This window comes from Mus musculus, chromosome 19, assembly GCF_000001635.26.
Source record: "Mus musculus strain C57BL/6J chromosome 19, GRCm38.p6 C57BL/6J".
In the NCBI taxonomy this organism is placed as follows: Eukaryota; Metazoa; Chordata; class Mammalia; order Rodentia; family Muridae; genus Mus; species Mus musculus.
Window position 1 is genome coordinate 50,213,038 of NC_000085.6, and position 16,268 is coordinate 50,229,305.

The following is a 16,268-nucleotide window of genomic DNA, read 5'->3' on the forward strand; positions in this document are numbered from 1 at the left end:
GCTATGTACAACTAGGACTGAGAAGCAAATGAGACGTTTTACTGCAGTCAGGACAGAGTGTATGAAAGACGAATAAAGCTTAAAAACAAGAATTTCATACACTATGGATTAGAACTAAGTTAATCATTAATACTTAATTCACCTTGTAGTGTATGTACAGGATTAAATGAATTAATTTACAAAGATTAAATTGGTAAGTGCCAGTGAGCTGTTACCAACAATTTTATTTAAGAATATGACAACCTGTATAGCATCCCACCAACCTTGGGATATGTTGAAAGTCTCTAATCCACCAGGCAATGCGCTCAACAAGCTGTCAGCCTCCTTTCTGCTTCTCTGAACTCTTTCTCCCTAGCCAGCTCATTTGGCTCCAGCCACATCTCTACTGCTAATCCCTTAGAGAGTATCCATTTGTTCCTTCATGTTCCACCTGCTGCCTAGAGCTTATCCACCCTTTTCTGCAAAGCTTATCTCTTGCTCTCTCTCTAAAACAATTTCTCGACTAGAATGGGAAAATAGAAAAAAAAATCACATTTACAGAATGTTTCCTGTACTCTTGTTAAGGTGCAGGCTCTCTGCAAGGCTTCCTTCATTTACAGTCAACATGGCCTTAGTGAGGAAGGTACTGTTATCATTTCCAAAATGTTGACAGAGATGTAGGGATTTAACTAGTTAACTAATATTCTCAATGTCACACAGCCGGGGTCCCGGATCATTGGTCACATGAGCACACGCTCTCTGTTCTACAGTATTTCAGTGTCTCTTTAAATGGAGTGAGATTGATCTTCTGACTTCTTAAAACTTAAAGGTTTACATGCCAGGAATCCCTTGCATGATATTCTTCTTATCTGTGACTTTGTAATGTAAGCTCCTCCACAGTCCCCTTGTGCCCCAGGTAGACACAAGGCTGGGCACCAGGGGGTTCATTCTGGCATGACTGTATCAGTTTAAACGTTGAAATGCCTACAGAGTTTATCAACAGTGGTTCAAACAACTTGTCCACCAATAAAGATGTGCCAATTCTATTCTCATGGTGGTTTCCTTTCTTAATAGTCATAAAGCTAAGGGCTTAACATCTGGACCATCAGGGGATCTCTAAACCCTTGCATCAGCACTAAGATCACTATCCATTGGCGTGCCTCATTGTCATGTCTGAGTATTTTGAATGGCAGTCTATTTTGGGGGCTTAGAAGAATAGGCTGGCATCAGAGAGAGAAGGGAGAAGGGAGGGAGGACATGTGAGAAAAATGAGGAGTGTGGGGAAGAGGGAGGGAGGGGGAAGGAGGGAGAGAGAGAGAGAGAGAGAGAGAGAGAGAGAGAGAGAGAGAGAGAGAGTTGAGTGTAGGCATTGGAAAACGGTACCATTCTCTTATCAGCAAAGATAGGAAGAGACTGATGGGCAAAGCCTCCTGTGATAATTATGCATCCTGGTGAGTTTAACCACATCAAAGCTGCCTGCATGTTTCAGTAACAAAACTCAGTGTACATGGGAGGTGGTCGGGCTTTTTAATCACGTAGCATCCAAGCACACCTGGCCTTGGCAAGCAGCTACAGAAGCTTGGGCACTCCATCACCACTGGCATCATCAGACAGAGCCCGCCTTTTGTTTGCTGAGGTTCTAACCAATCACCACTCCTGGCTTTCCCTAATCCTGCAGCCACAGGACTCTGCTTAAATCCGAAGCACGAATCCATCCCCCTGGGAATCTGCCACAGAGAAGCCTGTTGGCGATTTTTTTTTTTTAAAGCACTCATTAAAATCCATTCTGAAACCATTTTATTTCTTGGATGAAAATGGCATCGCATTAGCCCTACCAGACCTGTCCCTGAAATTTAGAAGAAAATTGTGCAGAAATACAGAGTTAATTTATTCAAGTAAGCACACACCTGCTTTTTGCATCCCAGAATGTTTCTATTTTCATCTCAGCAGCTGTCCCTGGGTCTGAGTTACATAAATGAATAATGCATTTAATATGTTATTAAATGGAGCTGCTACCTCCATAATAACAAGGCAACTTATGATTATGTTGGACCTGAGGTCTGGATATTACAGGGATGCATTTGGTTGGTAAAGCATTCTTCAATCTGCCATGAAGAAAAGTGCTTTGTAATGACAAGGGAGTCTTTTCACAATTACTGCAAAGGAAACATTCTGTAAATGTGCCTTTGATATTGCCTATGGCTCATCAGTAGACAGGGCCTTATTACTCCAGCCGCCTGCGTTCAGTATTCTCTTCTGTTGCGTTTTGAGGACCGCCTAACCTTCTCCTTTTTACCCATACTTTCTTTGATTTTGCTTTCTTTGCTGCCTGGCAATCTTAAAAAAAAAATGAAACCCATATATTTTCTTTGTGAAACTAAAACTAGAAAGAAACATTAAAAGCCACACTATTCTGTGATTTTTCAGTTTAATATTTGTCCTCTTGGACACAAAGTTTATGGCCATTCACTCTATAGTAAGATGACATTACTGCCTGATATTGGCAGATCTCAATGTCATTATTTTTAAATTTTAATTTTAACTGATAGAAAACTGTATGCTTAGGGAAACAATCTTATGCTTTGGTCTGTGTAGATATTATAGAAAGATAATCAAGGTAATTTCTATGTCTGGCACTTCGCCAGCGTATCTAATCTTTTGTGGTAAGAATATTAAAGCTGAGGATCTTCTTTTCAGTGTTTACATCCATCAGAAAATGTCACTTTGGTCTTGATTCCAAGTAGTCTTTTTACCTATTGAATCCAAATGACTGAGTAGACATGCTCCTGGCTGCATAAGGTGTTAAGAAGGGGAAGTTGAGTGTTTGGCCCTAATCAAACCTTTGGAACTTCCCTGTAAGACTCAGAGAAGACTATAGACAAGGGAAAGAGTTAGAGCGAGAGGACAGGGAAGACTGCAAATGCTATCACCTCACCGTCAGAACCCACTGCACCATCCACTGCATCACTAACTCATGCTAGTGCACAGGCCTGCTCAGACTCAGCCCTGCAACGCACAGGTATGTGTGGAAGAGGGACACTGCGGGCCCTAGCCCTCAGTGATGAAGGGACAGAGAGCACCATTGCTTTTCTAATGATGGTCCAATCAGCTCTAAAGGACAGTTCCGACTCTGTGGTCGGTAAGACAGATGAGGCTAGTTAAGCAAAATGGGTCACAAACAAGAAAACCAAACTCATGAGTTAGAGAGGGGGATTGTTAGAAATGGGGAGGGGAGGGCTGGTAGGTGTGGTAGAGGGAAGAGAGGACAGGATGACAGAAGAGAATAAGTAAAGCATATGCATGTACAAAATTGTCAATGAACAAAAGTAATAAGTAAAAGCTAGTTTCAAGTATATTTTATATTAATGTGTGTTATTGTTAACTATGGTCAACATGCAGTACAGTGGATGACTATAACATTTTTTTTCCAGACTATTTAAAATGTTGCATCATTTGATTGACATTTGCTTCTTAGCAACCCATCCACCGCTTGTTCTCCCAGCTTCTGGTAAATACCATTTGGTCTCAGTTGTTATGAGATTGAGTTTTTACAAGGCCACATGCAGAAGAGAAGATAGAGTGGTTGTGTTTCTGTGCCGGGCTCACTGAACTTGGCATAATGTACTCTAGCTCCATCTCTTTTTTAATGGCAGGGGTTCAGTCTCTTGAGAGAATTGATAGTTTCTATGTAGGCCACATTTTGCTAATTAATTCCTCTATTGAGGAGTACTTAGCTTGTTTCTATATTTCCATCAGTTGTGAATTCAGCTTAAACATCTACAAGAACAGTTTTTCCTATAGTACTCATGTATCCTCAAATTATTTGGGTAAAATTTTATAATTGGTGAGTGTCTGTTACCTGGCCCTAAGAAGTTCTAATCTAAGAACTTGAGAGATGTTTGCTTTCTTTTTAACTTTCTCTGATGCTGTTCACACTGAGCAGGAGGCCCTCTCCTCCTCGTCATAATGCGACTCATCCTTTAAACTTCCATGTCATCCTTTTCTGTGAACTTCTCTTCTTTCATGGTATTTATCCTATGTAAGGGCCAACGCTGGGTTATAGCTCTAGGTCCTCTTGTCTCTCAGATGGGCTATACTGTCACTGAATTATGATGCACTACAATGCCACACACAATGAGAAAATTAAACAGTTCCGATTATTGCATTGTACTTTGTGTCTTTGCTTGCAAGGGATACTCTGTTTTGTTAGGGTGCCTCTAGATGTATTGCAGCAAGAAAAAGAGCCAGCATTAGAGCAAATGGAGACTGAGCTGAATAACGTGTATGACGAAGGCCTGAAGTATTCCCAGACTTAAGGAGGGTAGGTATGTAGTAGGAGAATAGCAATGTATATATACTCATGTCTGTAAATGGAAGGATCTACATAATTACAGATCATTGGCATCAGAGAGCTGCAGCTACAGTAGCATCACTTAGTCACCATGGCTAAAATTATTCATTTAACTCCCAAATCCAGAGGTACTGCTGGGGGGTGGGGCAGACAGGTGAGGGCCTGGACTCTCTTTCTCCATAAGTGGGTATGTACTGGGCACTCAGGGAGGCAGATATTCTTGGCAGCTATTGTCAATAGGCATATGCAACCAAATAAAAGGCCATTTGTGCTTTAATAGGACGTAATGTGGTAAGGCTTCGCCAATAGTGGACATGTGCCCATAATTAGCAGTGACCATACAGAGCAGCCATAGCATTTCTACTCAAAAAGAATGAATAATATTCCCTGGCTAACTAAGCAGGTTTCTCAGGTTGCTGATTGCTTGTTTCTTTGTTTTTTTTTTTTTTTTTTTTTTTTCAACTCAATGATTCCCAGGGCTTTTCACTAAAACCAAGTATTCAGGCAGGAATTGAGGGCTTGATGTGCGCCATAGGCATCTAGGTGGGTTGAGTTAATTTTACTTGTATTAAACAGGATAGAAGCACAACTCAATTTGAATAAGAAATGCATATAGCTTCATTTTGAAGACAGATTTGATGAAATAGTACATATGGTCACACTTGTCTAAATGGCTTGCTGGAAACAGTCTTGAGTGGGGCTTCGTGAATCCACCATCTGAATCAATTTGTACAACTAAATCTCAATGTTTTCCTTTTTCTTGAGCATAAACAGATCAAGGAACTTTACTTCTGAATTATCTCAACCCGTTAATGAAAGTGGTGAAAGCATCCTTAAACAGCTACTATAGTAACTTTGCTTTGGATAACATGGAAAGGAGAGACAGAGTTGCCCAAGGTCACACAATGAAGAACTATCAATGCCAGAATGTCACAGCACCTGTGTGGGAACCTCTAATCGAAGCATTATTGATGTGGATGGAAGCAAAAATGTGAAGGAGTGGATCTCTATTTCCCAACTGCTATGCCATCCCATGAAAAGATGGAACACCTCATCTAAGAGATGACTTCCTAGCAGGTAACAATTATTTTGTATCCACTCTGAGACCACAGGAGTCCTGGCTCGAAAACAACTACATGGGCTCCTGCAGTGATCAGTTTGTAAATAATGCAAGTGATTTCCTTTCTGTGGACTTTCAACACATGCAGCAATTTTAAGACTAATTATTCTCCTTGATGCACACTGGGAAATCTCACAGAGTATAGATCAGACAGAACATCAGGATCCCCACAGGTCATCCGGAATAATCAGGTGGGAAGAACTCAAATTCCCCACAGTGATACTGGGTATAGACATTATGTGAGAACAGATTACTCAGGTCTGTGTCTGTGGCTAGTAGGGAGAAGATTATATTTATAAACACCTTATTTTTATGACATCAAGGAATAAGGTAATAATATGAAAGTTATTCCTTTGCTTAAATGTATATGTGATACTTATTGATGGACCTACTAAATATTTTTATATAGATACCTCACTTATGTTATTTTAAGTGAGCATCTTAAGTAAACAGCCCTATTAAATATTAAGCAGCTAGTCATGAACAACAGTGTTTGAATATTACTCCATGAGCGATTAATGGCTCCTGTAAAGAAACTCACATGGACAGAGATTTCAACACACATCCATTTGAACACAGCAAGAAATGTCTTCAACTAAATAAAAAGAAGAAATCTGTCCCTTAAGAAAACTGCCTTGTTTTTGTAGAATAAACTGACCCCATATTTTCACTGTAATATAATATAACCAATGTCCTGGTTAATTTAGCAACTTTAATTTGCAGTTTGCTCTCTAGTTCCAAACAGTTAAAACACAACATATAAATATAACCTAATAAGCTTGTGCATTCACAACTTGAGATATATGAAGCCATTGCTTAAGAAGACACAAAAGGTGGGGCAGACAGGGGATTCCTTGGGGCTACCTGCTTATCTTTATATAATAAAAAACAGAAATGGATATTTTTTTTGAGACCACAGAACTTGTTCGATAATCAGGCAAACTAGTTGCCTGGCCTGGACAGGGTAGAGGAATAGACACAGCTTCTGGTTTACAGTGAGTGGTCTATCTCATTCTAGACATGTGACTTTATAACAGTAGTTGACACATCACTTCCTAATCAGGTGACATTATGAGCCTTTGTTGATCACTATTTCTAGTTTATAGATGAGAAACTGGTAGGTAGATTAAATATGTCACTGACACCAACACTGAAGTGGCCGTTAAAGGTCATGTATGCCTCTACTAAACATTCACAATGAATAAAGGATTTTTCCTTTCTCTTTTAATCCCCTATTCTAGAGTGATCTGTATCTTGCAAAGTAATGACTGTCTCTTGGGGTTTAGTCTACACATTCTCGATATAGTACCACATTTAATCACAAGCTGAATGCAAATAAGAAATTTCCATAGGTAAGAAACTGAGAGGCACAAAGAAACAAACCACAGCTCAAACCTGACAGCAAATAGCAAGGGACCTCACTTTTGAACTAAGTGAAAGTTATTCAATGGCATTGCAATCTTAGCTCCTCTGCGGTAGAAAACTTGATTCATTGTCTTTGCTTGGACTCTGGATGTGATAATGTGTAAGACTTGTGAGGCCAAAAAGACAAGGATACAGAGGAGAGAGATGCTGACAGGCACCTCTATGTGTGGATGTCAGAAATCCTGACATCAGTGAACTAAACAAAGGTAGAGGACATGTAGGTGCTGTTTTCAGTCATTTACTTCTTATTATAACTGTCTCTTCTAAATCCTGGCCAGCAATTGCAGAACAAACTGTGAGGCCCTTCACCTCTGCACAGTCAAGTTGATTACAAAAAAAAAATGTTAGTATCTCCTTAAAATAACATTTTCATTGGTAAGAATAATAACCTATGATGAAAATTTCCATTCTGGTGAAGTGAGTGAACCTAGGAACACTGCTATATACCAAGACAAATATGCTGAGTCTAAAGCTGACTGTTTATATAGCAAACCATTTAGAGAGAGAGAGAGAGAGAGAGAGAGAGAGAGAGAGAGAGAGAGAGAGAGAGAGAGAGAGAGAGAGAGAGACCCAGACTTTGCTACATGCTCTGTGGTTAGTTCATTAACCATCACTGTGATTAACCTTTAGCTAGAAGACCTCACTCAGTTCGTCTTCTGCCTGTATGTCTGCAACATGCTCTGGAACCCGACAAAGCGTGAGGGCGTGAGGGAGTGTTGTGTCTAGGAAGCCAGAAGCAGGCAAGCGCATGCTCTCAGGCTAATTTTATGACCCTGAGGCCTTTGCCTTTCATTCTGCTGATACAGACTGCATCCTGGCAATGCATAGACAAGGGTTAAAGGTAGTGTTGGAGTTAGTCCAACTTGCTTACTTAATTCTAAAGGCTTCTAAACAACAGTGTGACTTTGTCAAGTAGCTCTTGCCAACTGGGCCAGTCTTATTGTTCACTGAATCTGAATTGACCTTTCTCAACTTCTCTTCCATTTAAGTTTTCCTCGGCAGAATCCACTGGATTTTCAAGAGGATGGAAGTTACTTAAGATGACTCTTTAGTCTCTAGAACAGCCTAGCAGTATGTGAGCAGAAACTGCAATTTTCATCTCTGTGAGAGAAAATTTGACAATGCCTAATACATGAGCCTAAAAAGAAACCAGTTGGCTGAATGTAATTTGCTCTATAAGCTAAAAGAAACACTTCTAATTAACAAAGGAAACTCTAATTATCTACGAGTGTTTTTAACAACAAGGGTTGTGGTAGAGAATGTTAATTGTAGTTTTATTGATAGTGGCATTTAAAAAAACAGAATAACCCAAATATCCATGAAAAATAATAATTAAATAATGCTTTATTATTGAATAGGATGCAATATAAAGGTATGAAAGTAGCCCGATCTAATCAGACCTGTAAAGATGCTTAAGATATATTTTTAGAGTGAAAAAGGCAAATTAAAGAAGAACATATAACAAATATAGCAAACCATATAACAGTCATCTTCCATGTGGATTTTATGTATTTTTCTTGGAGAAATTTATTGTTGGAAAAATGCAAGGAAAATGTCTGGAAACTTACACAGCATAGAGATCAGAGCTGTGAGGAAAATGGGGCCAGTACTGGAGTGATGAACTAAACTGGACTTTTAACTAAATAAAACATACCTGTATATTTCTTTTGAAATTAAATATGTGAGCCAAAAAGCTGAGAAATCTATGCTGGAGAGATAGCATACTATGCAACCATGAGGAAGTACCAGACATCAGATTCTCGGGGCATATGTGAAAAGCTAGGCAAAGTGGCACTATAAATCCTTGAGGCAGATAAATACCTAAAGCTCATTGGCCAACCATTTATTGATGAAATGGTGAGTTCTATATTTAGGGGGAGATGGTGTTTCAGAATATTCCATTGAGAAGCAATTGAGTAAGACACCTGAATTCAACCCCTGGCCTCCAAAGCATGTATCCCCATAACCTTGCACATACACACATACCCCTCTGTCTCTGTCTCTCACACACACATACAAACACACATACACACACATAAACACACATGCTAAATGTTTAATGGCAGCAATATAGTGACAAGAAATGACATTCTATCAAAAATGCATTGTGTTATAGGAAAACAAGTCCGGTGTATGATCAGAAGGAACTGTGTCAGAGTAACATCATCATCCAAGGTTGGCCCCTGAAGCCTACTACCACAGAAACTCACCCAGTGCTGTTGAGGTAACTCTGTCCCAAGCTGCAGTCTTTTGACAGTGAGGATGGGTTGAACCAAAATGCTGGCAGGCATTGTCCATTACTATGTCTCTCATAGCCATAGTCACTGTTGGGGACATACCCAAGACGAAACATTTACCAGATGGCAAACTTATTCAGAACTATTTCATAGTAGTTGACAACCAACTTCTAATCAGTCAATAAAATAAGCATTGCCTAAATGCTTAAGTCTTCTAGGACTTAAAAGTTTTTCTCTATACATTATCTATTACCCATGAAAATATCTTATAGAACCAATATTCCCCTTTTGATGCCTTCAAGGTGAGAGGAATGACTTTGGTCTCATGTAATGAGAAAGAGTAAATAGGAACATGGCTGAGTCGGGAGCTTGAGTCTTGGTGAAAACAGCCACATGTGGTACAGTCCTCATTACCAGTGATGTCTTTGGGATGCTCTTCCAAAACATCTGGCTGTAACAAGTAGAGAAGAGCCAGGTTTCTCTGCGTATAAGCCATATGCTTCAGAGTTACAGCCAAAAAGAAAATGCCCTTCAGGAGTCTCTCAAGCGCTTCCCCAAGGAAAAGTTTTGTCCTCAGCATTTCTCACTACCAGTTGGTAACAACTGCCTTAAATCTTGCCTCTGCATTGAAAATGCTCTAATTTTTTTCTCTTGGTTTCTATTCATTCTTGCTTCCAGGGACCTCTGATGTTCTTGGCTTCTGGAAGGTAAAACTGGGCACAGAAAAGGACAACAAATTGTACCTCTACATGCACAGACAAATCACAGGCAGCAATGGGCAAGCACTAGTATAAATTGGTCCATCTTTGTGATAGAGGTGAGATGCTGGCACACCATGGACATGGAGGGAGAAATGGGCTCAGCCTCAAGGGCTTGTCATCAGACAACTGGAACTTCATATTCTGTACATCCCTCTAGATTAGGGCCTGGTTCAACCCAGCATGAGTAGGAAGATGACAGAATAGCCACTTCCAGAATTACCCAGTGCTCACTTCAAGGAAATGCCCGACAAAAGCTGGAGAATGACGCAGTGTCACTTGGACAATATCCAGGGAGCCTGGCTAACAAAGAACATCCAATGAGCATCTTTCATTATGCTACTATCAGGTAAGATTGTAGAAAATCCAGCTTCTAAAAGAAGCCCAACAAGCACACAGTGAGCCTTCCAAAACATTTTCATCATCATGTAGTCCCATTTGAGCAAGAAACCACACAGGAGCACAACTTAAGACTCACGGTCTACTCCTTAGAGTTCTGTTCAGCCTCTGGGACTGGTAGCAGACTCCAGTCACCAGTGGAATTCAATGACCTAAACAAGACAGACATGGGGCAAGAATAGGGAGAGAAGCCTAATTTATTTCCTTATCTTACATTCTTTTTTGCCTTGAACAAAACCAAAATATTGGCTTATGTTGAAATGGTTTAGGAAGAAAGATTCAAAGAGGAAAATGTTTTTTATGAAAAAGGCAGAATTTTAGGGTACATTTTCTCTTACATTTCCTTCTAGCAGATATTTTTGTTCTGTATGAAGAATGGATACTGCACAGAGCCATAGTTCTTCCAGTGATATAACATGCCAACTTACTTTGCAAATTCTCCTTCAGTATAGTAAATGATCAAGAATTAGGCTTCAGAAAGAGGGATGTGATGGATGACAAAATCTCAAGGTAGGTCTTTCTGTGAGTATCTTTCTGGGTATCAGTCCCAAGTTCAGGGTAGAGATAAGGCAGTTTTGTTGTTGCAGTTACATATCACTGACATAAGAGCATACAGGGGAAGCCCCTGTAGAACGTCCATGAGTTCTGTTATTGCTGAAGCTCTGATACCCTCCAATAAGTGCAAAGAGCTAAAATGCTGGCTCTTGGTCTTTCTTGCTCATCAACAAGAGAAAGCAATGTTGGGTTACTTGTTTGACAACTGGCAGGCTTTCTCAACACCTCTAATTCAGAGAACATCTCTAGTGGTCTACCATTAGAAGAGACTGACCTGGTTATGGTCTGAGATGCATGTGTAGCCTGTGTCTCACATAAGTCACTCACATTTTGATGACACTATACATGTGAGCTGTTACAGTCACATAGCCAAAATAGTAAGAATTAATAATTTATATATGTTTCAAGTTTTTAGTTTTTAACATTTACATAAATATATATTAATTGCTTCCTATTCCGAAATAGATAAAAAAGAGGGAAAGAACAAAAGAAAATATGGTGGCTTATTAGACTTCTTAAATAATTTTTCAATTTTACCCGCTCATTAAATACTAAACAAGAATAAAGCAAGAAGATCATTGGCTCTCCAATGTTTAGCAAATGTCTGGAAGAACTCTAGTGCTTGCTGAGTTTAGTTGAAGCCTCCCAATGTCTCTTCTGCCTCTCCAGGTTAAACTAGCTTTATTATCACTCAGTTCACAGGATCAAGTTGAGTCCACTCTTGTACTGAGACTATAAATGTCACTCAATGCTCTCATAAGCTTCATTTAGCCAACCACCACAGGCTGGAAACGTTCACAGACAAAGGATTTATGTCTTTTGTGGATATTATGCTTACCAAGGATGCTCAATGCTAAAACAACTTTACGTAACACATAAACATATTTGCTTTCTGGGAGCTCTAGTTAGTGCTTCCCATATTGCTATCTAAAGAAGCTTGAGATAGATTTGGCGTCTCCATTTTTCTGACTATCCAGCATCAATATGAAAATAACTGCCAACCATCTTGTAAACCCTCTTAAAATCCAAAGAAGAAACCGCTGATTTCTTTTGAAAGACACATTCACATAGTTAATAAAAAAAATCGTGATGTGGCCAAGAGAGAATTTAATAAAAATATAAGGTCTGCCACTTAGCGCTAGTTTTGTTTACCACTTTCTCAAGTTAAAGCTTTTATTCAGGGCTTCACAGATGTCATATTAGTGAACAGTTCTGTGGGATAACTACAGGAGCTCACCAGTCAAAGTCTGCCTCTGTACAAACACAAGGCTCAGACTCCATTGCTCCCGCATACTTTCCTTGCATACACTTGCGCTCAGACTTTCTCTTCTTGTATATCCTCTTGGCTCCCATGATGCATGCTTCCCCCTGCAAATAGGAGGCAAATAGCATGCAAAATCAAGCACAAAGATTAGACTTCTCCTGCAGCCTCACAGTGTGATTTGGAGAGATATTCACAAACTTTAATATAAATATGATCCTTGGGAACCCAATTCACGCTATTAGTATTTCCGTTTTGACGCCTAATATGAAGTATGAACACAAAGGCAACCCCAATAAACAATGCTTATTTTTCTAATATTAGCTTTAACTCTTTATATATCAAGCATAGCTTTCTTTGTCAGTGTGTTAGGCATAGTGTAATGAAGGACACGGAATGTGGCTATCCTGCAACTAATGAATTGCCTGCTAACCTATAATAATTAAGTTCCGTTTTCCTGTTATAAAGGAATTGCAGTTGGTCATTTATGATCACATGAAAGAACAGCATTGCTATGAAACATAAAACTGATTTAAGTTCAGATTACTATGTTTCTTTCTACATAACTTTATAGCACCAATTCTATGATCGCCTATCAGACAAGCAAGAAAGCTCAGTTCAGTCTTTTTCCAAAAACTAAATAGAAGTTTTGGGTGTCACAATGCACGTACATCAAAGAGAGAAACACGGTGGTTGGTGTGAGCGAGCATTCCATTGTTGAGCCTCTGAATACAGTGGCTGCTCCTTGCTGGGGCTGCACCCACTGGCAAATATAGCACCTTTGTGTTGGTGAGAAAGCTAAGGCAGAATGTAAGTCTATTATCCCCTGTCTTTACTGAAGAAACTCTCTTCAACTGACTTCGCTTCACATCATGCATAAATACACTACCAAGTCAGAGAATGGAATGGAAGATGTTTCACTGCCTGAATATGGTCATGACTGCTTAGGGGGTACATCTATCCTATCCTGTGAATAGCCTGAAGATTGACTTCTGCCTTGGGAAATCAAAAAGAAAAGCTCTCATCCAAGGATTGTGATACACTATGAATGATTGAGAGGGATGAGGTGGTTTTCTATCAGCGATTTCACACTCTTATACCATGAGTATCTCACAGGAGGCAAGAGCTGCTATACACTCCTAGGGAATCATAGAAATGTGGAAGGACTTTTCTGGCATTGCTCGCCCAGCATCGATTGACTATTTTATGCCTTATCTCTGTTTGCATTGCTTGTTGAAACTGAAGAACCGTCCCTCACTCGGCCTCTATCAGGCAGCCCTATGCCACACTCAGACGAATTATGTTTGCCTCTCAGTGCTGAGCTCATATTTCATTTTGAGGTGTAAATCTAACTGAAGCACATTTGAATTTTTATCTTGTTATATCCTAGCATGAGAGAGAGAGAGAGAGAGAGAGAGGGAGAGGGAGGGAGAGAGAGAGAGAGAGAGCTTCACAACAGAATATAAATGTGTTTCCTTATGTTGTGAGATATAAAACATGGAAGAATTAAATGGGCACTGTACTGTGGACTTAAGAACTCCAGGTTTTTCAGCCTAGTCACTTATCCATAACACCTCTGCCTCCATTCCAAGGTTTAATGCTATTTCTCTAACTCTTACCTGACTATGCAACTGCCAGGGTCTGTAGTCTTCTTCAGCACAGCGTCTATCAAAAATGGACTTGTAGTCCACTTTGACCAGCTGCCATTCGGAACGATGACTGAAGTGTCCAAACACTCTACAGGGTTTACAGTGGTAGATAGAGTCACAATAATAAAGACAACAGCAGTATTAACAACGGCTTGCATCAAATCTTCTGCTCTGAAGATGCTATGCTGCTAACCACATGACACGGGTCACATCTCTCCTCGGTGGAGCACGTTTATGAAGAGAATGCTTACACTGATGGCACTTTGCAGACGGATAAATTGAGGCTCAAAGATTTTTTTTGCATTTTTTTCCAACCCAAAATAACAAAAGCATGTCATTAGCAATTGAGAAAGCCAGATCCCAGAATATTTGATTCAAATTAACAGGAATGGCTTAGAAAATGACTAAAGAAATGACCACAAAGATTGTATCCTAGGTGGTCCAACACACACTTCTAGATCCTTTTGTTAATATATTTGGTCCAATGGCTTACATATCCTTTATCTTCTCCTCAGGGCCTATAGAAAGTGGACCATAGGACCAAGTAATTACAACTGCTCTTACCTTGTGATTTCTGCTCTAGTGCAGATTCAGCTAGGAAGAATTTAATCACTAAACATAAATGTGAATACAGGCTACAAAAGAGCCTTTCAGATCACCTTTCTGTGAGTGAACAGTATTTTGACAATATAAATGTTGAATAAAAGCAAGCTATGGAGTAAGCTTCGAATATAGGTGTGTTGTGTGAACGTGTGGCTACTGGGCATACTCAATTTTTCTTCTTTTCTCAGTGTTAAGTGGGAAGGCTGAAATATGTAGCAATTGTTCACTTTGATTTTAAATTTTTTACTGGTTTCTAGATCAACTACTATGGAATTATCTTCCCATGTTTTCTGTAGGGAATCTACTAAGAGAAGTGAATATCACAATTTCATATTGCGAAATCCCAGTCCAAGTTTTGAAACCCATGATCAGTTGAGACATTAATCAAGTCTCTCATGAATTCATGGTCATTGCTTTACAGACAAAAATGAGTATAAATTCACTTTTGCAAAGCCAGTTCCTCTCATGGTTGCTTTAACATGCCTCATGGTTTGTAAGGCAAAGAACCAGAGAAAAATGAAATGCCATGGTCTTAAAGGTCTAGGGTTTTCTAAATATCCAGGTATGTTATCATTACAATATATACATATATATTCATTCTATTAAGACAGCTCTAAACTAAGATTGCAGCCCTTTTCCTACCTCCTCAGCCTGGGTCTTCAAGAATGGGTCCCATTCTTTGTCTTCTTTGCCAGGGGTTCTTGAATTAAGATGTACTAACATTGCTATCAACTTTGAAACTAACAAATCCAACAGGCTCAGCTGCAAAGTGCCTCTTTATGTTTGCTACATCTTAGTAAGAAGGAATCACCCCACACCACTTACGTCATGATTAGTGTCTCTTCTCCAGGCTCCCCCAGGACTCCATCCACAAAGAGTGGAATGGATGTAAAGCTGTATTTGCTCCAAGATCTCCCTTCATCAAAACTCAACCTAGTGGCAGAACAATTGAACAGTCACTACATCTCAAAAGGAAAAGGCGATATCTATGGATAAGGAAAGATGCTAGTTACCAGTGAGAAAATAATAACAGAGTGAGACTTCATTACAAATAAGTACAATTGATTATATCAAAAGGTACGAATAGAGATATTAATAATCTATAACCAGATATACTGAGGCAAAAATAAGGGAAAGCCATGTGAATTAGGAATAATTGAATGACAGAAAATAATTGAAATCATTTTATGTTCTTACACTTCATGGGATTTTCTCCAAATCTGCAGTGTCTTAATGGTGGTACTGAGCACAGATAGCCTTATAATTGGACAAAATTTAACCAATCCATCTCTAAGTGACCAACTTATAAACAAGTCCCACTTACGTTACATCAATCCTGGTTGACCTCACTGAATGGAAGAATATGCTACTGAGGGCAGGAGAAATCTGCTTTTTTGGCAGTCTGTTGTACTACATGTACCTGTGTTCTCTTCAAGATCCATATGCTAAAACTTACATCACTAATTGTGTTAGGAAATGGATGCTTATGAAGAACTGAGATCAAAGGGGTAGAGTCCCCAGGAGTGGAACTGTGTCTTATAGAATAGGCTTTGGTCTGCCTGTCCTTTTAACCTTGGGGGAACACAGCAACAAGACACCATTTAGGAATCGGAAAGAGGCTCCTCAGCAGACATGGACTTGGCTAGCATTTCTATCTGTGCTTCTCGCTCCCAAATCTATGAAATATATTTCTGTTGTTCATGAATGATCTTGTTGACAGTGTTCGGAGAAGCCTGAGTACCTACTGAGACAGCTAAATGGGAGGGTGGGCTTCACTCTATCTTTCTCTGCAAATACTTTTCCTCAAGATCCACGTTTGCTCATCTGTCTTAGTCAGGGTTTCTATTCCTGCACAAACGTCATGACCAAGAAGCAAGTTGGGGAGGAAAGGGTTTATTCAGCTTACTCTTTCACATGGCTGTCCATCACCA

General features: G+C 39.5%; 1 protein-coding gene across 9 annotated transcripts in view; it reads right to left on the reverse strand.

The window, feature by feature from the left end:
• The window catches only part of Sorcs1 (sortilin-related VPS10 domain containing receptor 1), a 535,835-nt gene that overhangs the window by 69,743 nt on the left and 449,824 nt on the right, over nucleotides 1-16,268 (reverse strand). For all 9 annotated transcript variants that reach the window (XM_030251008.1, XM_017318265.2, XM_030251009.1 and 6 more), the window contains 4 exons: nucleotides 15,163-15,270; nucleotides 13,705-13,822; nucleotides 12,062-12,192; nucleotides 9,086-9,199 (listed from right to left, as the gene is read on the reverse strand). In XM_030251008.1, the coding sequence (XP_030106868.1) occupies nucleotides 9,086-9,199; nucleotides 12,062-12,192; nucleotides 13,705-13,822; nucleotides 15,163-15,270 (471 nt within the window). The remainder of the gene's footprint in view (nucleotides 1-9,085; nucleotides 9,200-12,061; nucleotides 12,193-13,704; nucleotides 13,823-15,162; nucleotides 15,271-16,268) is intronic.